This window comes from Myiozetetes cayanensis, unplaced genomic scaffold, assembly GCF_022539395.1.
Source record: "Myiozetetes cayanensis isolate MyiCay16 unplaced genomic scaffold, myiCay2020 scf5-8, whole genome shotgun sequence".
Taxonomy (NCBI): Eukaryota; Metazoa; Chordata; class Aves; order Passeriformes; family Tyrannidae; genus Myiozetetes; species Myiozetetes cayanensis.
In genome coordinates this window covers 51847194-51873976 of record NW_026087742.1, presented here as the reverse complement: position 1 = coordinate 51873976, position 26783 = coordinate 51847194, and the positions used below count along the sequence as shown (strand labels likewise).

The 26783-nt window shown below is 34.5% G+C and overlaps 1 protein-coding gene across 6 annotated transcripts in view; it reads right to left on the bottom strand.

The window, feature by feature from the left end:
• Positions 1-1893: 1893 nt before the first annotated feature.
• PCDH9 (protocadherin 9) overlaps positions 1894-26783 on the bottom strand; it is a 680196-nt gene continuing 655306 nt past the window's right edge. For 4 of the 6 annotated variants that reach the window (XM_050331418.1, XM_050331420.1, XM_050331419.1 and 1 more), the window contains one exon: positions 1894-8518. In XM_050331418.1, the coding sequence (XP_050187375.1) occupies positions 8145-8518 (374 nt within the window). In that variant the 3' untranslated portion in view covers positions 1894-8144. The remainder of the gene's footprint in view (positions 8519-26783) is intronic. The other 2 variants (XM_050331432.1, XM_050331424.1) reach the window with 2 other exon arrangements.

Sequence of the window (26783 nt, the reverse complement as noted above, 5' to 3'; positions counted from 1 at the left end):
CTTTGTGTATTGTCTTTTTTTTCCTTCTTTTTTTTTGTTTCTTTTTGCTTATTGGTAGAAGATAATTCTTAATCATTTGGGCCTACAGATTACTTATCCATAGCTAATGATTTTACAAGCATTTAAAATTCAGTTGTCAAACTCAGTGTTCAGTTACTGAAACTGTGTGGCATTGTTTCTGGTCTCTATATTCATATAGCGGGCAATAGAGATATGTCGCAAAAATAAATTAAAAAACAGTAATTAAAAGAAAAGGTTTTCTTTGAAGGAATGTGAATACCAAATGGAAGAAATTCAGAGAAGAATGGTACAGCCTTGCCATGATTCTGGATACCCCTTTTTTACAAGAAAATAGAGATAAATATGCTGTGTTCACAAACCTATATAGGTAGGTGGGTCATTTTTTATGGTTCTACAGAGAGAAGAAGTCTTAGAACATATTTTCAAGCCCTTTCATAATAATTTCCTTCATCAAAATTCAAACTTACACTACAATGCTACAATAGTTTACTTCTTCTCTACACATATGGCCTTATGCTATCCCCTTTCCTGTCTTCCTGCCACACTCTCTCTCCTGTTATCCATTGTGAGAGCAATGTGGTCAACAGCCTTCATCTCTATTAGTACCCATTTGACAAGATGTCAAAAATGTCTACATAGCTGTAGGGCCACACATATTCAACTTTCAATTCCCTACCTGAAAAGGAACAGAAAAAAAAAATCCCTGTCTATACCCTGCGAAAGATGTGGCACAGGTAAATATAACATAGCAGAAGATTCAGCTTACTGTTGAAATCCTTGAGGATTGCTGTTAGAAAAAGTAAATTGTAGGAGGGAACCTTAGGAAATGGCTGGTGTAAAGAGTGCTCATCTGGCATTCCCTAAAATCACAGAATATTTTGAGTTGGAAAGGACCCTCAAGGATCATTGAGTCCAACTCTTAAGCCCATATGTGGATCAAACCAAAAGCCTTGCTTTTATTAGCACCATGCTCTATTCAACTGAGCTAATCTCAGGGTCATGTAACCAAAACATAAAAGAACTGTCCAGTTTGGGTAGACACTAGGAATACTCAACTGTCTCAAGTTCAGACTACCATTTTACGGCATTGTAGCACTTTACCTCTCAGGAAAACCTCCAAGGCAATAAGGTGCAAGGAAAGCACAGGACAGGGTAGAACAGAAAATGGACTGGAATGGAAGGAAAGGGAAGGAAGAGGAATGGAAGGAAATAATTGTTCCATGGAATATTGCAATGAGTGAAACAACAGCAGATGAGTTTCTTTGAAGTAATACAGACTCAAATGCCGGTAAAATACTGGCTACTGGCTTCTTTAAATAATCAATAAAATTCCCATTAACTTCAATATATCTAAGGTTTACCAAAAACAGTTCCCAGTTTTGGCAAAAATAAAAGTTTGAGCTCCTCAAAGAGGTACACATTTTAGATGATTCTTTCTACAATACCAGGACAGAAGCTGACTATGAAATACAAAAAAATGCTATGTAGTGTACCAGATTTCTGACTCATCTGTTAAATTAGCTGTTCTAAATATTATCCTTGGAGTACAGAGTTTCTTCCTATCTAATCCAAGGCTTAATATATCTTTACCTGAGAAATTAAGAATGTATGTTTACTTATGATATCTACAGTAAGCAAAATCTAAGTACTGTACTATGCATTCTTTTATGAAACTTTCATATGCCGATTTAAAGTACCAGTCTCATACTAATTTCACTTGTGTATAAAGGCAAAAGGTCATTTCAAAGCTATTGAGGGACTCAGAGTTGTATGAAGAAATGTTTTCTCAACTTTCCTTTAAATTTGCGTTATGTATAAAGAGATAGTAAACACATAAAAAGACACATTCTTAAAACTCAGATCACTAATAAATATTGTTATAGGTATATATTTAGACAAGAAAAGAAACAGTTATAATTCCCGTACAGTACTTACCCATTTTAACATTATCACATGGTTGTACAAACAGGATTATAACAAGCAAAAGAAAGCATTTTATTTAATGAATAAATAATCAAAAAGCATTGGTGAGGATAGTCTTAATAATATGCTGCTTCATACAGTTTAAAGTACATCAAACAACAAAATCCATAGTCCCAAAATTCCATTAAATAATACTGAGTAATTATGTGACTGAAATATTTATGTATATATATATATAATATATATAATATATGTGTGTATATAATCATATCATTATGAGTAATTAAGGTATCTATTTACATGCCATGCAATATTAGAATGTGTTGCAATACCTAGGCACAACAGGTGGATTTAAGAATGGCTGTGGTAAAAAAAAAGAACAAACAACTTATTTTTTAAAATGAGGGATATTACTTTCTTTAAGTCCTTTCTTTTCATAACATACAATGAGAATTTGAGATCCTTTCTGACAGCTAAAGACATCCTTATGTTTGCTATTGTACAATTAGGTAGCAGCATAAGCTCAAAGCTGCAATTAGAACCATGAGATGCTGCTGTTAAGAAAGCATTCTTGCTTCAAAACTTAGCATATGACATGCGTGTCTGTGATATTCTTCTCATTGCAGACCCAGTTATGTGAAATATTGAGCTTCTCTTACAAGAGGATGCTTACTCCTGTGTTCTAAAGAAGTTAAGTGCACTCAGTGTCTCAACAGCTGAAGATTATTTGCAGGATGAGGATACATATCAGCACATACATTCTATTACTGCCCAGTAAAGTGATGTGTTTGTATCAATTAAAAAAAAAATTAAAATGCTAGCAATTCTTCATTTATTGGCTAGTGTTTAAGCTTATAAGAAAACTACACTGTATTTTAAAAACCTGGAAATTGCAAATTTGCTTATTCTCAAGCATTTGCTAGTCCACTGCATACTAAAAGACTTGTTATTCCTTTTACTAATTATTGGACAGGTCCTGATATTTTACTTTGTAAGAGGTTTTGTAAGAGGTTCAGTAAAGCCTGAAGGATCAGAATCTGGCCCTCTATGTTATGATCTTAATTTCAGTTCAATTGGTAGAAAACAAAGTATACAATGGTGTCTTATAAGAAAAGCATTTTATAATATAAGCAACTGTGTTAAATAAGGTATTATATTTCAGAGAAGTCAAACTGAAAAAAAAAATCAATCCACTCAAATAATGTGCAAAACTGATGTCTTATAATTTTACCAGGAAGCATCTACCAATGAGAGGGTTTTTTTGGAAAAGGAGGAAGAGTAAGAGGTGGGTTTAGGGCTAATTATATTTGATGGATATATCCACTAAGGTGGTGAGCAGTGCAAGTTAATAAAACTAATGTTAATTGGGTTAGAGCTCAACTGTCCATGATATACTGAGCTGAATCACACCTCTGGGTGATGTTGTATCATGCTTTCTGTATATTAAAATGCCTTTCTGTGCTCTAGAACTGGTTTCCATTTTTAAGTTTTTCATCACAACAGTAATGATTACAAGCATATTAATTAATTCAAGTCAAAACTTTGGAACACAGTTCCACAGAAAAAGTACATTAAACAAGAAAGCATTGATCTGTAATACTCAGTACTCAGTTGCTTTCACAGTCTGAACTGGCTCATGTACGAACATGCTAGAGAACTCTCACTGCTTATTTCCTCATTCTAATGAAAGGATACACATCATAAGCTAGTTTATCATCTGAATCAGGTAAATAGTTTGTGGTCATGAGAAATCAAAATTTCTACTTCTGCCTGAATTGGATATGACACTACTGTTGTGTTCTCATGCCAGTAGGAATACTTTTGTAACATATTTTGATGTATCAGATGCTACTGCCTAAGGCTATCAGACCCTATCTCTGTGTGTTCTGGCATGTCATGAGTTCTGTGGCCTGTGTATCCCCTGACATTGCCTATTACCATTTTCAATGATTCTTGATGTGTCTCCTCTTTCATTAAAGCAACTAGTGCCTTCCTTTGCTCAAAATGTCCTAAAATTACACTTCTGATCAATGTTATGATATAATTTTCCTTATTTCTTTTTCTCAAATCAGCTCCACCAATCTTTATCAGTCCTGCTCTTTACTCTCACATAGATATACATCTCCTGCATTTATGCAGTTTATGTATCCAAAGCTTCCTAAGTTTATCCCTTAGTCTAGTCTACTCCAAGCTAAAGTCCTTAAGATTCCTTCTGATCACGATTCCTAAGAATAACTTACTAAAAGTTAATAATCACATTAAGCAAGTAATATGAATATAATTTTCTTCATATCTATTTTTTAAAATTGATATATATTTCTGCTTACTCTTAATTCCGCTCCACATATTTCTTTGTCAGCCTTCCCACAGTCTTCCATAGAGTTCCAGGTGAAGTCCAACTACTGGCACTGAGTAAGCAGTCTTTTTACCTATTTCTCTGAGGAAATCCAGTACAAAATCTGTCTTTAATATGACTTCTTCATATTGTGAGGCTCAGTGACCTCTCCATCATACTTTCTCTTCAAGTCACATTGTCTGTAAAGGATCTCAAGAAGGCATTTAGTACATGTTCTCACTCTGACAAAGAGCAGCTATTCCTGTTAGGTATTTTCCCTTTCCCTTCTTCAAAATTCCAAAACCATCTCTAGGCAATCTGTCCTAGCACAACACTGCTTAAACTACTAGAAAATGTTTCACAGTTCAAGCCTGAACTTTCTGGGTTTTTTTACATGGTCCTGACTGCTCTATCTTTAGCAAGAGTTGGCACAGCATGGCATTAAGTAGGACTAAATAACTATGTCTACACATGCTTTCCATTTTCTATTTGGACTAGGGGCTTTTGTAAGTGACAGTAAAACTAAAGGATTATGAAAAAATCTTTGGCAAATCTTTTTAGCAGTCCTTCAAATGTGTTATTATGAAATAAATAAATAAAGGACGCTCAGTCTGAAGAAAAAAAGCTAGAACTAGCATCAGAGAAGCATCTGTATCGTGACAGGTTATTGTTAATTTTAAGTAATATTTAGCCCCAAAGAAGGAAAACTAAATGGTCACCAATACCAAGCTGCCATCTCATTCTGTACAATGAGATTTTTTTTTTAAAAGCACCTCATCTGACATATCACAGAATTTCTTTTTTTCTTCTTTTTTTTTTTCTTTATTTCTGAATTTTAGACAGCAGTGCTAGTACTACTGATTGAGCAAACCAAATGGTTGTGAATGAATGGGCACTTACTCAATACATGTTTAGTGCCAAATCCAGATTCTGTAGAGACATCTGGAAAACATTAATTCAGTTTAAATGGGATTAAGATACAGTTCTCAGTGCTGCAGATATATATTTCCTTCCTTCCTTCCTTCCTTGCCTGCCTCCCTCCCTCTCTCTCTCTCTCCCTCTTACTCCTTGCTTTCTCTCCTGTCCTTTTTTTTAATAACTATTTCAAAGTTGAGTAAGGCCTTAAGATTCTAAAATTATACAGAACTGGAGAAAATTAAATGAGAAAATTTCCACCTGCTAAGTTTAAAACCATATTTGCTTTAGCTCCTCCTGCTAGGTTGATAATAGCACAAAGTATTGAAGGTTGGAAGTTAATATAGTTCACTTTCTGTAGCAACAGTCACATCATTTGCTTTCTGTCTGTGATAGGAATGTCTTCAGATATAATCTGTTTTAAAAGGCACTCCCAATTTAAACTAGTTGGTGCTATTTGGGTTTTGAAATACTTGTATTTCTGGTTTTAATATAGAACTCAGTGTACCTTGTCTTTAAAACTCAGAGTGTTCAAAAACAGGTTACTTTTGTTGATACTTTTTTTTTTTTTTAAACTGTGCTGCAACAAAAAATATTATATAACCACACAAATCTTCCTTATAGGAAAGAATTTACTGTATTTTGATATGACTTTATTTTACTCTCAAAAGAAGGACCAAAGTGTGGTAAGTGCTGACTTTCCTATCTGCTACCCCTGTACTTGTACAAAGATTCATGCAAGGATGCTTATTACATGTGCCTACATAGGTCTAGCAAATCTGGGCTAGATTCTGTCACTTTTGTGCTGATTAAGTAACACTTTACCCAATTCAAATAACTCATTTTGAATAAGTTCCCACTTGCATAGGAATGACAGAATACGGCCCTCAGGATTTCTCATTTGTTGCATATTCCAGTCTTACACATATCTATATGAACTAAATGGACCATGACATGCTTAGAAAAATAACTGGAAATTCAGAATGAAGCAAAGAAACAAACCAAACAACAATAACAGAAAGAAAGAGAAATTAACAGGAATAAAGTCCCTAAGGCATCTGCCCAAGAACTAACACAACACAATCAGGAATTCAGAACATTTATTGCAAAAGCTGAATAACTAAATAATGTTGAACTGGCAAAGCAGTAACAAGGATAACTGGTTAGATATTTATTCTGTCAAAGTCATCAAACACCCCTCACAAACTGACATAAGTACTGCAATAAGCAATGCACCCCTAGCCCATTTTAAGCCTCTTATACTGTGGAGGGAAAGAAAAGTGAACTGCTATATACAAAAGAATAAAGAAAGAAAAGAAAAACTTGTGTTTTTGATAAGAATAAAATCATCTTCAAATTAGCTAAATTTGTTACTTTAAGACTGATGTTTCACTGTGGCATAAGTAACTTTTGCTTTTTTTCTGTAAGGACTTTTTTTGTTTTGCATGCTATTTATTTGTGTAAATCATCTTTCATGCCTTAAAAGAAACCATCTAAAAATGTTTGGATTTGGATTTGCTTTGCGTGCAACTTAGATCTCACTAACATTAGAAGTCACTCTACTGGTTTGACTGAGGTGACATGATACTGGTACCTGCCAGGCATTGACCAACTATGATAACAAACAGTTAAACAGCAATAATTAGAGATTTAACCCTTTAGTTTCCCCCAACTAGCCTACCAGGAGAATGCTCTGTTACATCATGAAGGCACAACACATTAAATATTCTGTGGCTATGGTCTAAAAACACTTGTGTTACTACAACGTTAACGCAGATGAAGATCAACACAAATGTTGCTGTTTCAGCAATACATACTGTCTTAGGTATAGACACACACCTGCCCAATTGGAAAAACATTATTACTGTATTTTGCTCCTGTAGAATTCCCTCCATATATTTCAGCTGGGATCAACATCAGCTACCACTCATTAAATGACAGACTACAGCTAATTTGATATACAATCCCAAATGAATAGCTTTCCCCCTCACCCACCACCACACATTTAAATATTCTTTTGTTCTGCAATTTCCCTGTTTTATGAAACATAATGGAAATCAAACAAAAAAACTGCCAAGTTTTTAAGCCCTTACACAAGTTCTTTCACTTCTTAATATCAAATAAAATAAAAATAAAAAGAAATTCTACCTGAATGCTGGTATCATTTGCTACTACATAAAAAGAAATTTTTCTTTTTCCCTTTCTGCAACCAACCTTTCTTCCCACCCCATCACTTTTAACACAAGTGGTTTGAGTTCCTTAGAACACTGTGTGTCAGACAGACTACTAGCACAGAAACACCATCACTGAAAATAAAAGCAAAAGAATAGGAAGCCAATGAAAGAAATTAAAAAGCAACTGTGAAACACAGAAATATGCTACAGTATCTTTTCAAGTGAACATTATAGGTACACAAAAGTTGTAAGTAATAATTGTTTCTATTTACAAGTATTTGAATGCTGATTGACTTATAAGTGTCCACTAACATTGTTAATAGCACAATAAGTTTAATGTTTAGCTTCAATTGTTTGCAATATGATCTCAAGTATAAACGTCCCAGCATAGATCAGTGACAACAAAAGTACAATTTTCCAACTGGATATGCTTTTCAATCTTTGCAATCCGATGAACTTTCACGCTGTCTCACTCTCCAAATGCATCTTCTGTTGTTCATAGCAGCAGTCCAGGGTCAAAAACCAAAGAAACAAAAAAAAAGGATATTTGCAAACTGGAGAGATCTCTGCAGATTTTAATCATGTCTATTTAACAAAAGCACACAACTAGTAGAAACACTCTTTCATATTGCAGGACATCATACCTTCCACGGCGCTAACATAAAGATATGCATATCTCTGCTGGGTGAAGCATAGTTCTAGAGGTCTACCCAGTACATAAAGCTCTGACACACACATAGTATTAGCAAGTCTAAGTAGGCTAAAGTAACCATTTCTTATAGCTGATGTTCCTTTGGACTCTCCATAGCTCCCGAAGCCTGTTTATAAGACTTCAAGTTGGCCAGAGGAATGTCAGTCATGTGGTTGCCAGTGTTGAAATGGCCCTCACTGGAACCATACTGCTTTCGATCACTGAACTGATTTCTGTTGCTATCTTCTTTCCAGGTCCTGGTCAATGTGTGTCCATTAACTAGTTTGTCCTTCTTAACCCATTCTTTCTGAGGTGCAAAGGTGGAGAGAGGAGACTTTGGCTGTTGGTATGGGCCCAAGCTAGGAGGCATCCAACAGTTGTCTGAGTGACCCAAAACCAGGCATTCTTGAGTACACATCTCTGTAGCCTCAGCTAATCCTCGTGGCCCAAGAGGCCCATCTGTAGATGAAAAACAAAGACAAAGAAGAAAGAGGGAGAAAGTTAAAAAAAAAAGACATAATATTAGGTTGTGATATTTGTCATTAAACTTAAACATAGACCTCATGAGAAAATTAACCATGATTCTGCAACAAAATATTGTGCTGGTAAAACCCACATACGTTTTCATTCTATTAGAGAGTAATTGCTTTGTAGGGCATATACTCCCTGTATATCCTACATACCTAGTTTCTGGAAGTGGAAATACAGTTCTATTATCCCTAAGTTACTGGTCTTAGATCCTGCTATGAATAAACTTAAGTCCTTTTTTCAGTCACACTAAGAAAATAAAGCTAATTAAGTGGAAATGTCAGAGGAAGTGAATATACCATTGCAGATTCTGGGTAAGAAGTAATGCTGCTTATAAAGGCCTACAGTTTGGATGTATTCTCTTCTGCTTTCAACTCACTTTACTGCTGCAGAACCTTGGTGAACTAACAGCCTACTGCAAACTAAGAAACATTTATACTATCCAAAAATGTGTTTGCTCGGAGGAATGCTCTGTAGACAGGATTATTCTAATGTCTGCTGTCTTACAGATTGGTTCATAGTTCTAGATTCCTACCCTGCAGATGCACATTCTGATGCCCACTCCCAACAAGTAAGAGATAAGTCAAACATTTGCATACGAAATCTTGAAACACTTCGAAACATTGTGTGGAAAGAGGCAATTAAACACATCTCAGCAGCTTTACAACCACAAAAGTAAAGGGGTAAATGAAAAAAAAAAAAAAGCTTACGTAAATCTTGCGTTTGCTAAAGAACTTTTATATAATTCTTTGAAAGATAGTAATATAAGACCACAGGAGACAGAAATGAAGTTTGCTGAAGTACTATGCATATTAAATATCCAGATCATCTTTCATACACTACTGAGGACACAGGTGGCCAATTGCAGGCCTCTTTATATCAGGTCATCCATGTCTTCAGTAACACTAAATTCCTCTCAGCCTTAGTGCATTTTCAGATAGCTTACTTTGCTCTAGCTTACTTTGCTCATCTGATCAGGCTGGATTTTTAAGGAAGAGGAAGCCAGGGAAAAGGCAGAGAAATCAATTTTTCTGTCTTCATTAGATATGTCTCAATATCTGAGATATGCTTTGTCATTCTTTGCTAACTGTGTTGTAATTTTGAACAAGACTTATGAGATGCCTTTTCTTAACTTTGGAGTAAATCAACTGGATAGTGCTGCAGACATCTGAAGAGTTAAGGAGACATATTTCCTTGATTAAACAGCCCAGTGACAGGAAGGAAATTATAGATTGATTTTTGAGAAAGAACATTAGGAGGTAGTCATGAATAGCAAAGTTACTAATCAGAAGAAAAACGTCAGTGCTGTATCAGAAAAAAAAAGTGTATCTTTATAATAATATAATTGAGACTCAAAATGATAAGTGAAGACACTCTAACAAAGATTTCTATGTTAAAATGCCAAAGAATATTTTATTCGCTTGTACTCCATGCATATACAATAAATTACCCTTAGTAACATATCTTTTCCTGAACACTGAAGTTAACTCAATTAATTTTATGGATACTCCTATTTGTTTCTCACTGTTTTTAAACACAGATATAAAAAATATCACTACATACATTTCCACATGTTACAATGTAATTAGCTGGTCTTATCTTTGTGCAGCTTCTCATTTTGAATATCTGGAGAATATACAGTACCCTGTTGATGTGACAGAAAATAATAAGCTATAATAAAAGTTGTTACCACATTCCCCATATAAGAAAGTGCCCAATTGCTAGAAACTAGAACATGAAAAATGTATTGAATCAAAGCTACTTTCCATTTAGAGCAATACAAGATGAAATAATTAAATCAGAACCATTAGGGAAAAAAAACAACTGTAAAGTAGAAGCCTAGCAGAGATTTCAATGAGAACCATGAACTACAGCTCTAAAATGAGAACTGACATAATATCCTGGAATAGACATATTCTTTTTTCTATAAAACTATTCTTTGAATCCTCTAGAATGAAATTCTAACTAAACTGAGGCTGGTACTTAGTGAGAAAACAAAACAAAACAACAATAAGTAAAGAAAGTACTCACTGTATATTGTTAACATTTCCAAAGGTTAATCTATAGGTTAAAAGATTTTTTTTCCCAGCTGACAATAAAAGTTTAATTTTGATTAGTTTTATCCGATTTCAGAGGAAAAAAGTGAGAAGTGTCAGAACTATTTTCAACCTGCCTATTCTCACAGTGCACTACTACTTTGCTGACCAAAGAGGAAAGGTGTGTCAGGGATGAAAACTTTCCAAACACAAAGAAAACCTTCCACCACAGAATGACACATTTCAAGAAATACAGTGCATGCACTCTGTGCTTCCAATCCAGAGTGGAATAAAAGGTTAGTAGGAGAGTCTTCCGTTCTGAAGGGTATGTTAGTTACTTTTTCTGTTTAGTTAAATAAATTTCAAGAGATAAGAATATCATTTCCATTTAAAATTTAAATGAGCAATAAGCTGGTTTTACTTAGGAATAAATATGCATGGGGCCCTATAAGATACACGTCAAACTCTTTGGAAGATTTACTTCCTGTGTTTTGCTTTCTTCAATAACAGTGCTAGACAGTTAATGCTTTTAAACTCAGAATGAATTTTAAACATCCTTCACTTTAGCCATCTTTAAGCTGATAGACTTTCCAAAGAGTACTAGAATATTTAGATATCTGCTACTACTGGGAGCACCAGACAGGAATGAGGTAACAATGCTGAGACGATCCCCTGTTCAGGAACTGCTCCTTGAGTTTTTTCAGTTTAACAAAATACCACTGCTCTGTAGCAGGTAAATTACAATTTTTGTATGGATGTCAGTCACACCAAGTGACAGTTGGAGACAGAGTAAGACCCTCTCCTTTTAGGGGAGGACTGGGAATCCCAGGGGACACTTGTTTTCCCAGTGCAAGACACTTCTTTTAGCTGTATAACTGTTCAAATAGCTGTGAGGTATGTTATAAATCTGCACACACCTCTACACATGCCTGTATGTATAAATCTATGAATAAAATATATGTAGAGAATTGAGAAAAGGCTCAGACTCTACTCAAATGAATATGGGTATTTTCCAGTACTCTCTCTCATGCTTACAAATCTTTAAAATAGAGGGGATATTTACTTGCCTTACTAAAGTATTGTGAGTTTTAAGTTTACTAAATGCCTTGCATGATTTCATCTAATATACAATTAACATTATTTTAATCAACTTTGATTTGAGCCATCACACGAGAAAAAGAAATCCACAAAGTAATTTTTTTTAGAAATGCAGATTATTAGAATAATCTATTTTACTGTTAAGCTACTACAACGAATGATCATGCCTACTGATCCAGGAAAAAGGCAGCTTTATTCATAATGTATGTGGTGCCTGTCACAATTATTTCCAGTTAAGGCCAAGCATAATTTTTTGTTAAATGTTATTGCTAATAATGGTGATGATCATGATTTAGGGAATTCTACAAATGTCCTACTGTGAGACTCAGGAAGAAGACAAAAAGAAAAAAAAGGGATCTCACCTACAAAGGAAAAAAAAAAAAAAAGACAGTCTTTGAACCATCAGGGTTTTTCCAGCTTCTATTTTGTTTTATTATGTTCTCAATCATAGAAGGTTTATTCTTTTCTAAGAACCTTTATTATTCAGGTTGCTATTTAGTAACATAAAGTGAAATGATCATGAGCAACATGATAGGAGAGAGATCTTCTGGGGGTAGCTCAAACTGACAAGTTGGCTGCTATGTATTGAGAAAGCATAATGTTGCTTTAATGGTAATTATATTTCTCCTCCACCACTGCTGAACAATAGTTTTCACCCAATTTTTTAAAGTTGTTTCATTACCACATACAGCAACACCACTTAAAAACCTGTTCCTGTTGCTTTAATTTTATAATTGCATTAATTTGTTTCCTTTCTCTTCACAAAAATGTCACTGCAATTTCTGTATCAAGCTTTTCCATACTGAAGTACTTTATTGATATGGGGGGGATTTTTCTTCAAAGTGTTTGTTCTCTGAACAATCCATAATCTGTGAGGCTGGTTATCAGTCTTGGCTGCTTGAATATATAATGACACAAGTGCTGATAAAACTGTACAAGCCATCTGTCTCTAGAGTTAAATGTTTTGAAAGCAAACACAAAAGTGCATAACAAACACTCCCTTAAATTGTCTTTGTAAATATTTATATCAGATCTTACCCCAAAACGCTTGTTATTTTATTCTGTTAATAGCTGTCAAGCAGATGCATGATTTGTCTACTCAAAAGCAGACAGGTGTAAGAAGGAAAATAACGTATGCCACTCAAGATCCGGTCATACCCTAATGCTGGAGTTTCTGTGTGGTCTTTTATCTCTTTTTATTATACCCAGAAGCTAAACAGCTATTTCATTGATTAACTTACTGCTGCAATTAGCAACTAGCTTCTGGTGTGATGACCAGCTGCTTTTCAACCTGCTTCTTTAAAACTCTCTTGCTTAAAGCCAGAAAATTCATTCTTCAATTCTGAAAGATTCAAGACCACAACATAAGTTCCCCTCAGTGAGATTTTTTTTGGTATCAAAGAAAATGAATAGGTACTCTTTTCCTGAGGGCACTAACATTAAGTATAATGGATTTGAACATGGCCACAGCTGTGTTTCAGACAACTATATTTATTTAACTTTACATATTGCATCTTAAAAAGAGAAGAAAACCAGTAGCAACAACATTTTCAGCTCTATTTAACCTCAAATACAGGAAGTTTTTTTAAGCTTTTTTGTGCTACTTTAGTAAATGACCTTTTCTGAGACCATGTGTTCTTACAGCCTTCCACACATATATTGGAACTGAAATGATATTATTCCATTTCATAGAGGTTTTCCAACTACTCTATATATTAAATATAAAAACTCAAAACCAGTTTATAACTAAAAAGATTCTTTTGACCTTTTTTTGGTTTTAAATATCAGCCAAATAAATAAGAAACTCTATTCTTTATTTCTAATCTGTTAAAAAAATAATCCAAGACTACAAAGCCACATAAATGCTGTGCTAGAGGTGTTTCCTTAGTATTATTAATTAGCAGCAAGATTCAGTGACTACTAAAAATATATATTTTTAATGACTTGGTCATTCCACCTGGCACAGTCAGTGCTGATAAATTCACATTCTCTCCTCAAATCACCTTGTTCCTGGGTCCCTGGATTCATACTATTGTGACTGCCAGTTTCAGTAGACATTACTACCACCTTGTCACCTGCTGCTTCCCTGGAGCTCTATCCTCCGTACTCACGTACATATCAAGAAACCCCTGCTATTTTCTGTTCCCTATCTTGGTCCAAACTTCCCTTTCATCACAGCTGAAACAAATGATACTGTAAGATTAGCTTATATCTGCATTACTTAGCAGAGATAAGCTGCCAGAATCCTTAATTAGCACAATGACAGGAGGGACAGGAAGCAGGAGAGGTAAGGGGTTGTGGCATGGCGCAGAATACAGAAAAGAAGGAATAAAAACATTTTCTGAAAAAAACAGAAAAACCTGGCAGAATAAGATTTTCTACACAATTCTGTGAAGTACTTAAGGGATTCAGATGGGTTCCACAGCAATGTAGATGTCTAAGATCCAAACTGGAATTTTAAAAACTATGCATGACTTCTTTGATTACATGGGCAGCTAAATTTTGAAGGCAACATTATTCAAGTACTGGAATTTCTGTTTCTACACAGTCTTCTGATGGCTGCAATTCCTTCATGTCTGTGTTTCTTCAGAGTTAAGAAAGAAAAGGAAAAGTTAAGAAAGTATTCTCTATTTCTTGTCTGGAGTTCCTTGCACCTATAGCTGCTTCACTATAAAGATACAATGAAAACACATGTTAATTAGTTTGTTATATTTCATTTCCTTTTTTTTTTTTCTGATATCATTACTAGAAATTCAATACTATTATGACTTACAAGGCACATTTTTATCAGTAATGGCTCTTCTGTCAATATGTTATTTTTATCTGACTTAACTTTCTGTGCTTATTTCCCATCACTTTTTCTTCACTGACAAACATGTAGAAGAACCTCTTCGCAATTCCATGGGTGCATGGTCATGAAGTAGACATGTGCTATAGAGTCTACCCTTTGAAGCACTGACAGCCTAAATAAAATTTTAGTTCCCTGCATTTTCCAAGGCAAGACACTTTCCAAGAAAGGGAATTAATTTTATAATGCTTTTGAAAATAAAGTCTTTGACTTCCTAGACCTGCTTACCTACATATATCTTGAAGGAATGTTGTGGCCTGTATCTGCAGATGCTTTACCTACTGTCCAGCCAGATGCAAAGTAAGTACCACAAGACTAAATTTGCCTCTTGCTATGTCTAAGCAAATACACTTAGACAGAGCATACAAGGAATTTCAGCAGAGTTTAGTTGGGTTACAAGAGTTGCTAATAATCCCATGAAATAGTTTGTTTGGAAAAGGAAAGGCCAGTCTATAGGCAGGACATAATAGCATTTCTGCCTCTGCCATCTTAACACACTCTTGAAATTAGTTCAGCTCTATGTTATTACATTTCAGGTTTAGTTATGGTGTTTTTATGACAGAAATTATGTAATACTGAACTTATTTGGGCTCAACTCTTAGGGACATCTCAGAGTAAGAAATTTGTTTTTAAGTCTTAGTTGTAGTTTCTCTTTTTTGCTTGAAAAGTCACAGAGATTTAACCAAATTCTAGCCTTCAGTTGTCCAGAGAAGATAGCAAGCAGCCCATTTCATAATCTTGACTGAATACAACTCATGTGTCTGCTGAGCTTGTGAGATACTAGGGATCAAGTTTACTTAGTGCTTTCTAGTCTTTCTGAATAGATAGACATACTGACATACATTAAGCTTGTGACCATTCTGCAAGCAAGTTACAACACTGAAATCACAAGAGCATGGTCCTTGCAACATGGGTGTAGGAAGATGACATAGGAGGTTGTTACAAAGCACCATAATCTGGAGCGGTACTGAGCTCCCTCTGAACAGCTCAAACCTGAATGATTCAGTGCTTTTCACTGGTTCTAAAAGTCCATTTTTGTTATCATGGTTTGCATATTGCCTCTGTTCAGATCTTTATGTCACTTCTTATTTTTATTTTTATAATTTACTGGGTGAAACTTTATACTTGGTAGTTAAAGAAGTAGGTTCACTAGATAATCTAGTGGGTCTTTCTGGTTTTAAAAATCTACATAGCAGCAACTAGGAATATAAAACTCTATTTTGTATAATCTTTCACTGACAAATATAGCCAATTGTAGTGCACTCTAGAAATACAGAAGATGCAAAATAATATCTGGGATTGTTATTCTGACTTAATGCATTCTGTCATTAAAACAAAAAAACAAGTTAATAAACAAACAAACCCCCACAAACGACTGTAATTCATATTCTTAGCTGAAGTGTCACATTGTGGATGCAGACAGTCACCTTGCAGTAAGAGCAGGAGAAAAGAAATGCAAACAGGATTTGGCCAAAAAAATCATTTGTTAACAAATAAATAAAGATTAAATGCTTTACACATCTCTCATACAGATTTCATTCTCTGGGCACAAATGAAAAGTCAACATTTGCAAATGGAGATAGTCCAAATTCAACAATACATGGGCAGCCAAAACAGCAGGTTCTCTCCCTGAGAGGATATTGTTATTTAGACAGACTTTATGGCACACAAAGAGCAGACAGCATATCTTGATAAATTTGCACCCGTCTTCAGCATGGCATGGAACTCATCCATCTTTGTGTCCACTCAAGATATTCCTGTGAAAAATGCTATCTCATCTAATCTTATTTCCTCAAAATTGGCATTTTTTTCATGCCATACATTTAATTTTAACAGGACAATCTAAAATATAAAAACTCTAGAGGATTTAAATGAACCTTCTAAATTTGACTGGATCACTTAATGAGACCAAAGCATAGCCAGTGTTCAAATATTTGGGATAATATTAATTTTCAGCATTAATCTTTTTTCATTATGTAGCTCTTCACTTTGCTGCCTAAAAGAAGTCTTTGTTCCCAAAAGGTGATGATAGATGGTGATAATACAATATTCATAAAGCATCCCATGGTCACAATCATTTACTATATTTTTTTCTCTCACACCTTAATATTTATGATATTTGATCAAAATATTTTGTTGAATCGATTTATGGGCAACATGCTGAGACAGCACCATGACATGATCACATTTTCTGATCATTAATATGGTCCAAACACAAACCTGCTGTCAGTCAAAAGTAACTTAAATTTCAATTTGCAAGACTCAGCCAGTTGTTTATCATAAAATCAAATTTTGGTTAGTAATTTCTACAAACTGTATTTGAGAAAAGGTAGGATTCAATATGAAAAAAGATATTCAAAATGAGAAAAGCTGGCAGAATGCTGTGAAACTGAGCTGAACAACATTTATTTCTACACCGCACAGTGTTGTAAAATTTTTATACAGGTGTAATGCCTGACCATTAAATCATGTACAGCAGAAAAAAATGCAAAACATTCAAGTTGAATTTCATTTGATTTTTTGTGATTTTCAAAAGAAGTCTAAGTTAAAGAGCTGGTTTTGCTGATCATTTTCCATCTTACAGCAAAATCCTGATCTTCTGACTTGTGATAAATACCTGTGATAAATCTTATGTCTTGAGTGCATGTGACAAATATCTTGTGATATTACCGAACTAAGGATATTGGCTTTATTAAGCAATAACTGAACAAAAGCACAATTTATCAATGTATACATATATATATATATGATGAACTGTGCTATCTATACAATTATATATATGATATGTTTTGTTTGTATATATATTACTCATTTATTTTTACTTTTATACATATTATATATATATTATATTTATCCATCTAATTCTTTTTTCTTGATTTAAGAACAGAATTAAAAGAATAGAGTGGTGAACACTGAAGTGAATATAATCACTCACAGTATAAGCTTTGCTCAAGTTGGGTATGGAGTCATCCTAACCTCCTGTTATCCATGGAGAGAAGCATTTGCACTAAGTGAGTCAGCTCTCTGAAGACCTGACTCACTTTCTGGAGGTGTGAGTTTCTGTGCATTAATAAATAGGGAATTCATGTATGGCAATTACATCCAGATCTATGTACTTAAAGTGGATGCGATGAGTCTAGATCTTTGCTGCCATAGCAGAAGATAGACTAATTCACTCCAGTCTCTTGAACTGAGTTTTTCCACTATAAGCAATGGCTCCAGCAGCCAGTGAAAATAACAGCAGACAACTGCACCATCCAAATTACCCAAATGGCAGTGAATCTCATGTATACTCAGGAAAGGTGACTCTGGGAAGCCTGAAAGAGGGTTACTAGAGGGAGCGTGCTATAGGCAAGTTTTCTTTCATAAAATTAATACTTAAAATTTATTCTAGTCCTCTGTACTTTCAAAGAGGTGGAACACCCTGAAAAGCTGCAAATTATAAGAGAGAGAAGACTGTAATTGTTTAGGCTTACTGAAGTCTTGAAAGTAGGACAGATCATACAATTAAAAGTCTGGAAAAAATAGAACTGAAAAAAAAGGAAAAATTGTTGTATTTATGGGCCGGATTTAGAAATGTGTAAGTTACTTATTTACTGCACCACAAATCTATTTGAACTTTAAAGTAGGGAAAAAGATTATATTCAAACAGATGCATATGGTTTTACTTACTCTATTTCTCTCCAGGGTATTCTCAACCCATATATAGGGTTAATGAAAACCAAACCATCTATTAAATTTTAGCAGAATTGTCAGTTTCTGTTAATCTTCTTTGATGGGTCATTAAGTAATCTCCCCAAATATTTCAGTTCTTTTGTAATCCCCAAATATTGTAAATTTTTATGTAATCTTGAAATATCACTATTAATAATATTTAACCATTAGTTTAATATATGCTTAATAGTTTAAGAACAAGGGTTTCCCTAGTCTACTGCAAGATTTTTTTTTTACAAGAGATATTGTATTCTAATGATATGTAACTTTTTCTTTGAAAGGATCCCACATGATTTAAAGTTGCACAAAACTCTTCTTTCAAGGAAGGTTAAGAAATAGCACCAGGCTAAATGTCCATTAGAACTTGATGAAAAAGACTAGAGAACTACAGCCTCTAAGACCTAATCTTACTGCTTTTATTATCCACCACAGAAACATGTAAAAAGAAAACCAGGATAGTATCACATCAGGAGTTTTCCTCTTTAATCACAAATAGTAGATCTCTTCATTAAAACTAAGTTTTCATAGAAAAATTACTCTAGATGTACAACTTCACTGTCCTACTACCTTTCCAGACTTCCAGGAATTTGTTCCCAGATTTCAGTGTATCTTTTCATTACTGTAAATTTTATTTTTTCCTCAAATCAAACAAATCTCAGTTTTATGAGGCACTCCTGACTGGGGTTATCAGTTTGTTTTTCTCCAGGAGTAACAAGTCTGGGCTTTAATCTTGGGAAAATGTGGTTCCAAGCCATTAATTTTGGGACAGTTAGCAAATTTATAACATAAGACTGCCACCAGGAATGGTTAGTGTAGCTTCATTTCAAATTGTATCACTTTGTTAATATTTGTAAACATTCAGTCTAATTTCCTAAGTATTTTTTTCCTTAGCACTAGATTAATGTCTGTAGAAGAGAAAGTGTCAAACTAAACATTTTTCCCATGACTTTTGAATAAAAAATAATAATTAAAAAAAAAAAGGAGGAAACAGGAATTGCCTCCTTTAAGGAATACACGGCGGGGGGCAAGGAGGAAGACAATATCAACAGCAGTTTATCTAAGAGCAATATGGAAATGCAGATATATATACTATGGTGTTAAAAACACAGTGTTAATTAGGAAAGATAATTAAGACTATTTGTGTATAAAATTATGAAATTCATTCTGTAATTAGGTTAATTACAGCTATCTGAGGAAACATTAAGTTGAAATGTATCTTTTTAATGAATCCCTATTACTAATTTGTGTTTCTTGTCACTTCTGTGTTTTTGTATTCTTTTTTCAATACAAATAAGACCAAAATCAAATTTAGGTTAAACTGAATTTGTTGCAAATTTGTAGCAGGTGCCTTACACATACGTGCTATTATGTAAATAAGCAGTTTAACTGACTTGAGAAGACTTTTTGAAGTACTTTTGTCTTAGCTGAATTTGGACCTAATTCTGGGTACTCATTCTCCTAATTTAAGCTGCACGACTGAATAACTGAAGTCGTTGACAGAAGAAAGTGCTTAAATTAGGTACCTAGTAAGCTTGATTATATTGTTGATTTTGTCTTCCTTTCTACAAAAAAATGAATCCTTGATAAATATCACAGGACACAGATGTCAGAGATGTCCTTAAACTAATCCAGAGACAAAAGAACCATTTCCTAATTCTGCTTGTATAATGACATCTCATTTAGTTAATTTTGTAAAATTTAGTTCAGTGCCAGTTGAGTTGTCAGAACTGCACACATATTACACAGAGAATACTGGAAAGTGCTTTCTTTCATTATATCTGTGCTACACAAATGGTACAGTTTCTTCTTTTTCTTTAAAAACTATGTTCATTTACATAATTTTTCAGAAGAGATATCCATAAGTCTCTTAATGAGCTTATATAGTTTACAGTAAAACTCCCATTAAACAAATGTCCCTGAGTCAAAACACATTTTATTAAACCATGCTTGAAAGTTAATCTGTGCTGCACATAGTCATTACATTCAATGTACTGAAAATTAATACAGAAGAAACATCTGTATGCACCAAATAATTTTGGTTAGCCACAAAATCCTATTCTAATGCTTGGCAAGAGCTTTAGCTTCCAGGTTTTCAAATCTTACCTGGAAGACTGTAAAAAATATCTTTGTGATTATAAAGAGGAAATCAAATAACATTTAACATGAATAGTGAGTTGACATTTAATAGAGGCTGAAAACTTTCTTGTGTCTTTTTTCTATTTAATGCAGCAAACCAACCCCTCCAGAGTATTAGCAAATATATATATATTTTTAATAGATTTAAATGGATTAATTGAGATGCTCAAAGAAGAATTGTTTCTATGAGCACAGATCATTAAGATTTACACACGCAACAAGCTCTTTACCTTCTCCATTATGACTGGTCTGGTTTTTCAAGCAGTAAAAGAAAATCATTGGAAATTTGGGAAATTTTGTTGATGTGTAAACCAGTTTTTGGGAAGGAGCATATGAAGGAAAACTGCTTTTCTTTCCTTAAACAATTGGTTTAATAATAGCAAAAGACAAAATTTAAGACTTGCTTAGCCTCTTAGAATTAACCTTATTGTTACAAAATGTGACCAGAAGCTGCTATTCCTTGCCCAGGCACATAAGAATCTGACAATTCCTATAACATCACAGTTGTGAATACTTGGCAGCACATTGGACCTCTTTTTTTTCTGGGTTCCAGTTTAAGAACTGAAGGTAAACTGGTTTTATTTTCCTTATGGTAATAATAAATAAAGAAAAAATAATAAAAAATACATGCTTAATATAATTTTGGACTCATACTCAACAAGGTATGTCATAGGTTTATCAGTTTCAAGCTTCTGAAAATAATGGACAATACGAACAGATTTATGTTTACTGAACTTGTTGTAGAACTAAAAACTTATGAAGCAGATAAACAACCTGAGAGAAAATACATTTCATTTCTTGTATTAAAAAAAAAAAAAAAAAAAAAAAGGTAATTTACCAAAATATGAAAAGCAGATGAAGAATACCAGTTGCTGGATTCAGCTCACTTAGCATTTCCATTCACCTCCCTGACAGGAACGGAGGTGCAGATGTTAATTACCGTTTATAGAATGTCTTGTCAAAACACGTAAGAGTTATTGTTCTGTTAATGACTTTGTCCTGAGCTTGGGTTCAATGACTGATTTGAGACAAAGAATACTGAAGAGGATCACTGACACTTCGTTAGGACACCCTGTCATTCCCTGCAAACACTATCAAGTAATGCATGGCCTTGTGCCAACAATTTAGCTTTAGAAAAGGAACTATTATAGAACTGTAGTCATGAGGGGATTAACAGTTACTTTTAAGAAGATTATTACTCTTATATCAAGTGAGTTAATTTATTAATGTCAAATTCAGAGGCAGGAAGTAATTTAAAAACAATGCCAAATGCTTAAAAGCACAATGACCTGAGATGCCAGAATACTTTACAAATAGGCAAATTGATGTATTTTAGGCCAATTTATTTGGTGGGATAACAGAAGCAGGCAGCTGTTTCTCTACGCATTCATTGGTCACATACCCCTTCTTCTTTGAAATAGATTGGAGTTTTGCTACCATTTTCATTGGGTGTAAAACTTGGTCTTTTATCTCTATAGAACACCAGTGGAATTTTACAGGTAAGCCTGATTTAGGAAGGCATGCACTAAAGGAAACAGATCAATTCCCTTGTGACCTGCAAGTCATTCCTTTAGCATTTAGCTTCCCTACATACCACACCACTTCCTCCTTTACAAGTTCTGGACTCTACTTTTTCCATACTTTCTATACACAGTTCTGCTTACTCTCTTTTCTTGACATGTTTTCAACTCAGTTCTCATCAGTATTCCTGTTTTATTTTCTCAAACAAATATTTCCTCCCACCATCTTCTCAGCTGCCCGGATGATAAATCCTTCTCTTACACATTTATATCACTGACTTTAGTTACCAGATTTCACTTAAAATGAGTGATATGTCTTCTTTTTGTAACTTATTTAGGTATAAAACTTACAGTTACTTAAACACAGAGTCCTAAGTAAGGTAGGATTCATTCCAGCCTAGGGTTGAGCTATAGAGACAGTCATCTGGAAGTATTCAAGCAGTGTCTGGATGTGACACTTGGGGATATGGCTTAGGGGTGATTATGGTGATGCTGGGTTGATGGTTGGACTAGATGATCTTGAAGGTCTCTTCCAACCTTGATGATTCTGCAGTTCTGTGATCTAAACTGATTATGCACAGAGAAGGTTTCTTGTATCTTTGCAGCTTAAAAGCTCAAATTGATGAAGTGCTACAGGGAAGAGAAGTATAGGACTGAGATTCAGATTGAAATTTTAGATGTCTACAATGTATGTACCTACATGGGAAGCATAGACACATGTATTTTCTAATTTCTCTTTTGGATTAACAGACATCCTGTCAAACCTGTCAACTGGTCCAGTCAATAAAATATAATAATTCACCAAAACAAATATACAGAAGTGAATCTGAACTGTTTTTTAGATTATACTAACTGCTGCAACAAACCACTGATTTTTTCACTTGCAAAATTAAGCCCATTGAAGTGATTTGTTTTTCCAGAGCTCTGCTACTTTTGAGTGGATTCCATTTGGTAAGAACAGAACCCCTCTGCTAGCAAGGCTTTTAGATAGTCTCAAAGTACATGCTGAGGGGTTTCAGGACAATTTCTCTAGAGAATTTTTGTTTGGTTGTTTGGTTGCTTTTATTGTTGTGCATTGTGACACAAAAAAATAGAATGAAATTTCACAGAAGAAGGGACATCATTCCCATTTACAGTAATGTATGTCTCTCACCACAGCAGTACGGATTTCTGCAGTATTAAGGGACCAAAGCTGTAGGACAGACGGCTGGGCCAGTAAAACTGAAAAAGAAATTATTGAAACTTCCACTAATGCTGATGGCTTTTTTGAGTGCAGGGTGAGATGACAAACCTTTCAAAAAAGTCTGAAAAGATTCATTGCATTGTAATTTGCGTTTGGTTCCCCATTCAGGCATTAAGTGGTAGCAGCATTCCTGTTTATAATGGAAAATTTTGTTCCCTGCTGTGGGGAGAAAAATAGCACTGAAAGCAGAAAACACCTGGCAGGCACTTTGAATACGAAACTTTTTATTAAGCATTGCATTTTTTTCCTTTGTTAATTAATCTATTTCACAGTCTCAGGTAATCACTTTGCAACTTATCAGTAGTCTGACTTTCAAAGGAACTTTATTCTCTGTCAGTTTCTATACCCGTGTTGTCAAAGAATATGGGAATGACATAAACATCTTGGTACTTTGTCCACTACTGTTTTGCACATCCCTTTCCTAGAAGGCAGTAACATTAAAAACATTCTTTGTTCTAATGGTTATGCACTGACAGTGTATTCTCTGGGTCTCTGTTAGTTTTCTAAGCTTGAGCGTCCTATTATTTTACAGCTAAAAGGTGGAGGTAGTAAGATCTCCTTGTTGACAAGGTTGATGACTTCAGCACTTGGTTGCACAAATACCTACCTCAGCATGGCCTGCAGCAGTCACACCACCAACTAGAAATATTGCTTAAATTCATGCTAACTTTGTTGTGTATCACCTAAGGTTCCCTGTCCATACTTTGTGTACTTTTGTCTGGTACCTGCTGTTTACTGGGGAGGTATTTACCACAGAAGAATGAGCATAATTAATCAGAGGAAAAATCTTAAATCAACACCAACCCATTTTATAAATAAGTGAAGTATGAGATGTGTGCTACCTGACTGGGATGTCATAAATGTACAGCCAAACTTAGAGAGGAGAAAAGTAAACACAAGTCACCACAGACCTATAAGAATTGATCTGAAGGAATTAAACAGAATTATAAAAGGAAAATATGACACCATGACAACTGATAAACAGGAAGATCTGCCACATATATTTTAAGAATGCCAGATAATGTGAGATTATCATGGTAAACTACTTCATTTTTTAGAAACAAAGAAAATTGAGTAAATCTCATCTCTCTGGACTTCAGTAAAGCACGTGATGAAGTGCCATATAGTAAATTATTTTATTTTAGAAAGAAAATAGGCTAATAGAACCTGTAGGTTGATTCAATGAGATTCAATGAGATGACTAGAAGGAAAAGTATGGAGCTGGAGAGAGGTGCCACACAATTCAATATCAGAACTAATCCTGAATAATATTTTCAGTAATGACCTTAATATAAATATAGGTGAAGGGTTGATGCAATGTGCTTCTACATAATACTGGAAAGTATTTTCAGTATAGACCAAGTTATCAGAAGAACTACGGGAAGAAAAAAAAAAAGAAGTCTTTCTTGTTAGAGAAGGCTAGGAGATACTAGCTTTCTTCATTTAGGAGACTAAAACCAGAGGAAAAGGTGAAGATCATTGGTAAACAAACAGAGACATCACATGATTTTGTAAACTAAGGATGGTCATCATCATGGCTAGGCTTCGCGAACGAAGATTTGAGAAGGGCTCTACCCACTCTTGCTACAAGCATGCTGACTAAGGATGGTATTGTCATGACAAAAAATCTGATGACACCATGTCTATGATAACAGACTACTCTGGACCCCTCCCCAACATTTAAATTCTTATATTAGCAAAAATTCCACAAGAAAATCAGCAGACTTATTTTTATTGTGCATATTAGTGGAAGTCTATAGTCTTATATTTCATTTCTTAATGTCTGACTACAGTCAAGGCATCTGACGTACAGTAGAAGTTTGCACCATAATAAAGTATTAAGACACTATAGTCACAATGTACTGTTTCCAATACAAGATAGATAAAAGGATTTATAATTCCTTACAGAGAGAATATGCAGAATTAAGGATATAAACTGTGAGCAAGAAGGTGGGATTTTTCAGTATGAATACTTTCCAAAAATCTCATCTAGTAAAACAAGGCATTAGAAGTAGGAATTATCTGATTAAATACTGCCATTTCTAATCAAAGAATACCTTTCAGCTAATCATCTAGATCCTTTAAACAGGCTTTTCTACAATGTGATTCATCTGAACTGTTTTAGACTTTACGACGAGATGAATTGTGCTCTGAAAGTGTCTACTTCTCCCTGCTGACTACTAAATTACTCAAAGTGCCTAGATCAGGTGTATATGTGGCATCCTTAGCTTCTACAGATGAAGAAATAGAAGATAGATATATCAAAATTTCTACTAAATCAAAGATAATCTGTGTGACCTTAGCTATGTCATTTAGTTCCTCCATGTCTTTACTGCTCATCTATAAAATGAGGATAATAGAATTTCCATACCTTACTGGGCAATGTAGTGGGTTTACATGGCTCTCTAATACCCTTGCGATGGATGCCCTATCAGTACCTAGGCCTCTTCTGGACTGTTAAATGAGGAAGGCAAGAAGAAAAGACAGTAAAACGTGCAAACTAATTTATTTTCAGAGAGACACATTAGACACCTCCCTGAAGTAAAGAACCACTGAAGGATGAGGTTCCTGTAATGGGGGCTATGATGAATCATAACAATAAGAGTGATATTTTTGAAAGAAGGGTTATCCCTCCTTCCTGAATAAAAGAATTCACAGAGGATATGTTTTTCTCTTTTGTCACAAGCTATTCCATTTGTCTCATGACTCAAATAAACAATTGCTGCATCAACAAAAGAATCCTTTATTGCCCACTGATACATGATACATCCTTTTAAATATTCTATGTCCTGTTTTAAGACATCTTCCAAGGAAATGTTTGCCAACATTGAAATATTTAGTGAAAAATTCATTGCAACACATTTCTGGTGTAACACTGTGACTCATGGTAAGATACATGCTCGTTTCATATATGCAAAGGCTGATTTTAATCTTGTTTACATCAGTATCAATTGGCTTCAGCTGAATTACTCCTAATTTACCCTAGAATTGCTGTCAGAATCATCCTTGCATTTCAGCCAGTGCATACAAATCTCCAGCAGGAAAGTGCCTTTTTATTGTAAGGATAAATTGGCATTCATCCAAAATTCCCTGGGAGAAAGGTTTTTTTAACCACATTGATTTAGAGAAACATAAGAGACCTTATTTATTTAAAATCAAGGATATGAATATTTTAACAGCAGCAGCAGCCATAAAGAGAAGGTAAGCATTCAAAGTTGCTGCAAATAATGAAAAAAATCTCCTGTTAGGTCGTCTTGAGCTAATGGATGATGATAGAATTTGGAGAGTGCAGTGAAAGAGGTACAAAGAAGTACTTGTCAATAGCAAGAACAACAGCCCTATATTTACAATCCAGTGTTTAAAGCCAAAATAGACATTCTTTTCTCTGTTTGATCTCAGGAAAAGTTATCTGCAGCTCACAGGCCCAAATTTGAGGCTTCTTATGTCATTCATAAGAAGTACTGAGATAACTGTGCTAGAGATGACAGACTAGTAACCCCTCTAGCAAGCCAGACCTGTGGGGGGGTGTCATGTTTTCTGTATCTGAGCTGAGAGCACTGTTCCTACTTAGAAGTGCTCTCTTTTGTTCTCCCATAGTGCC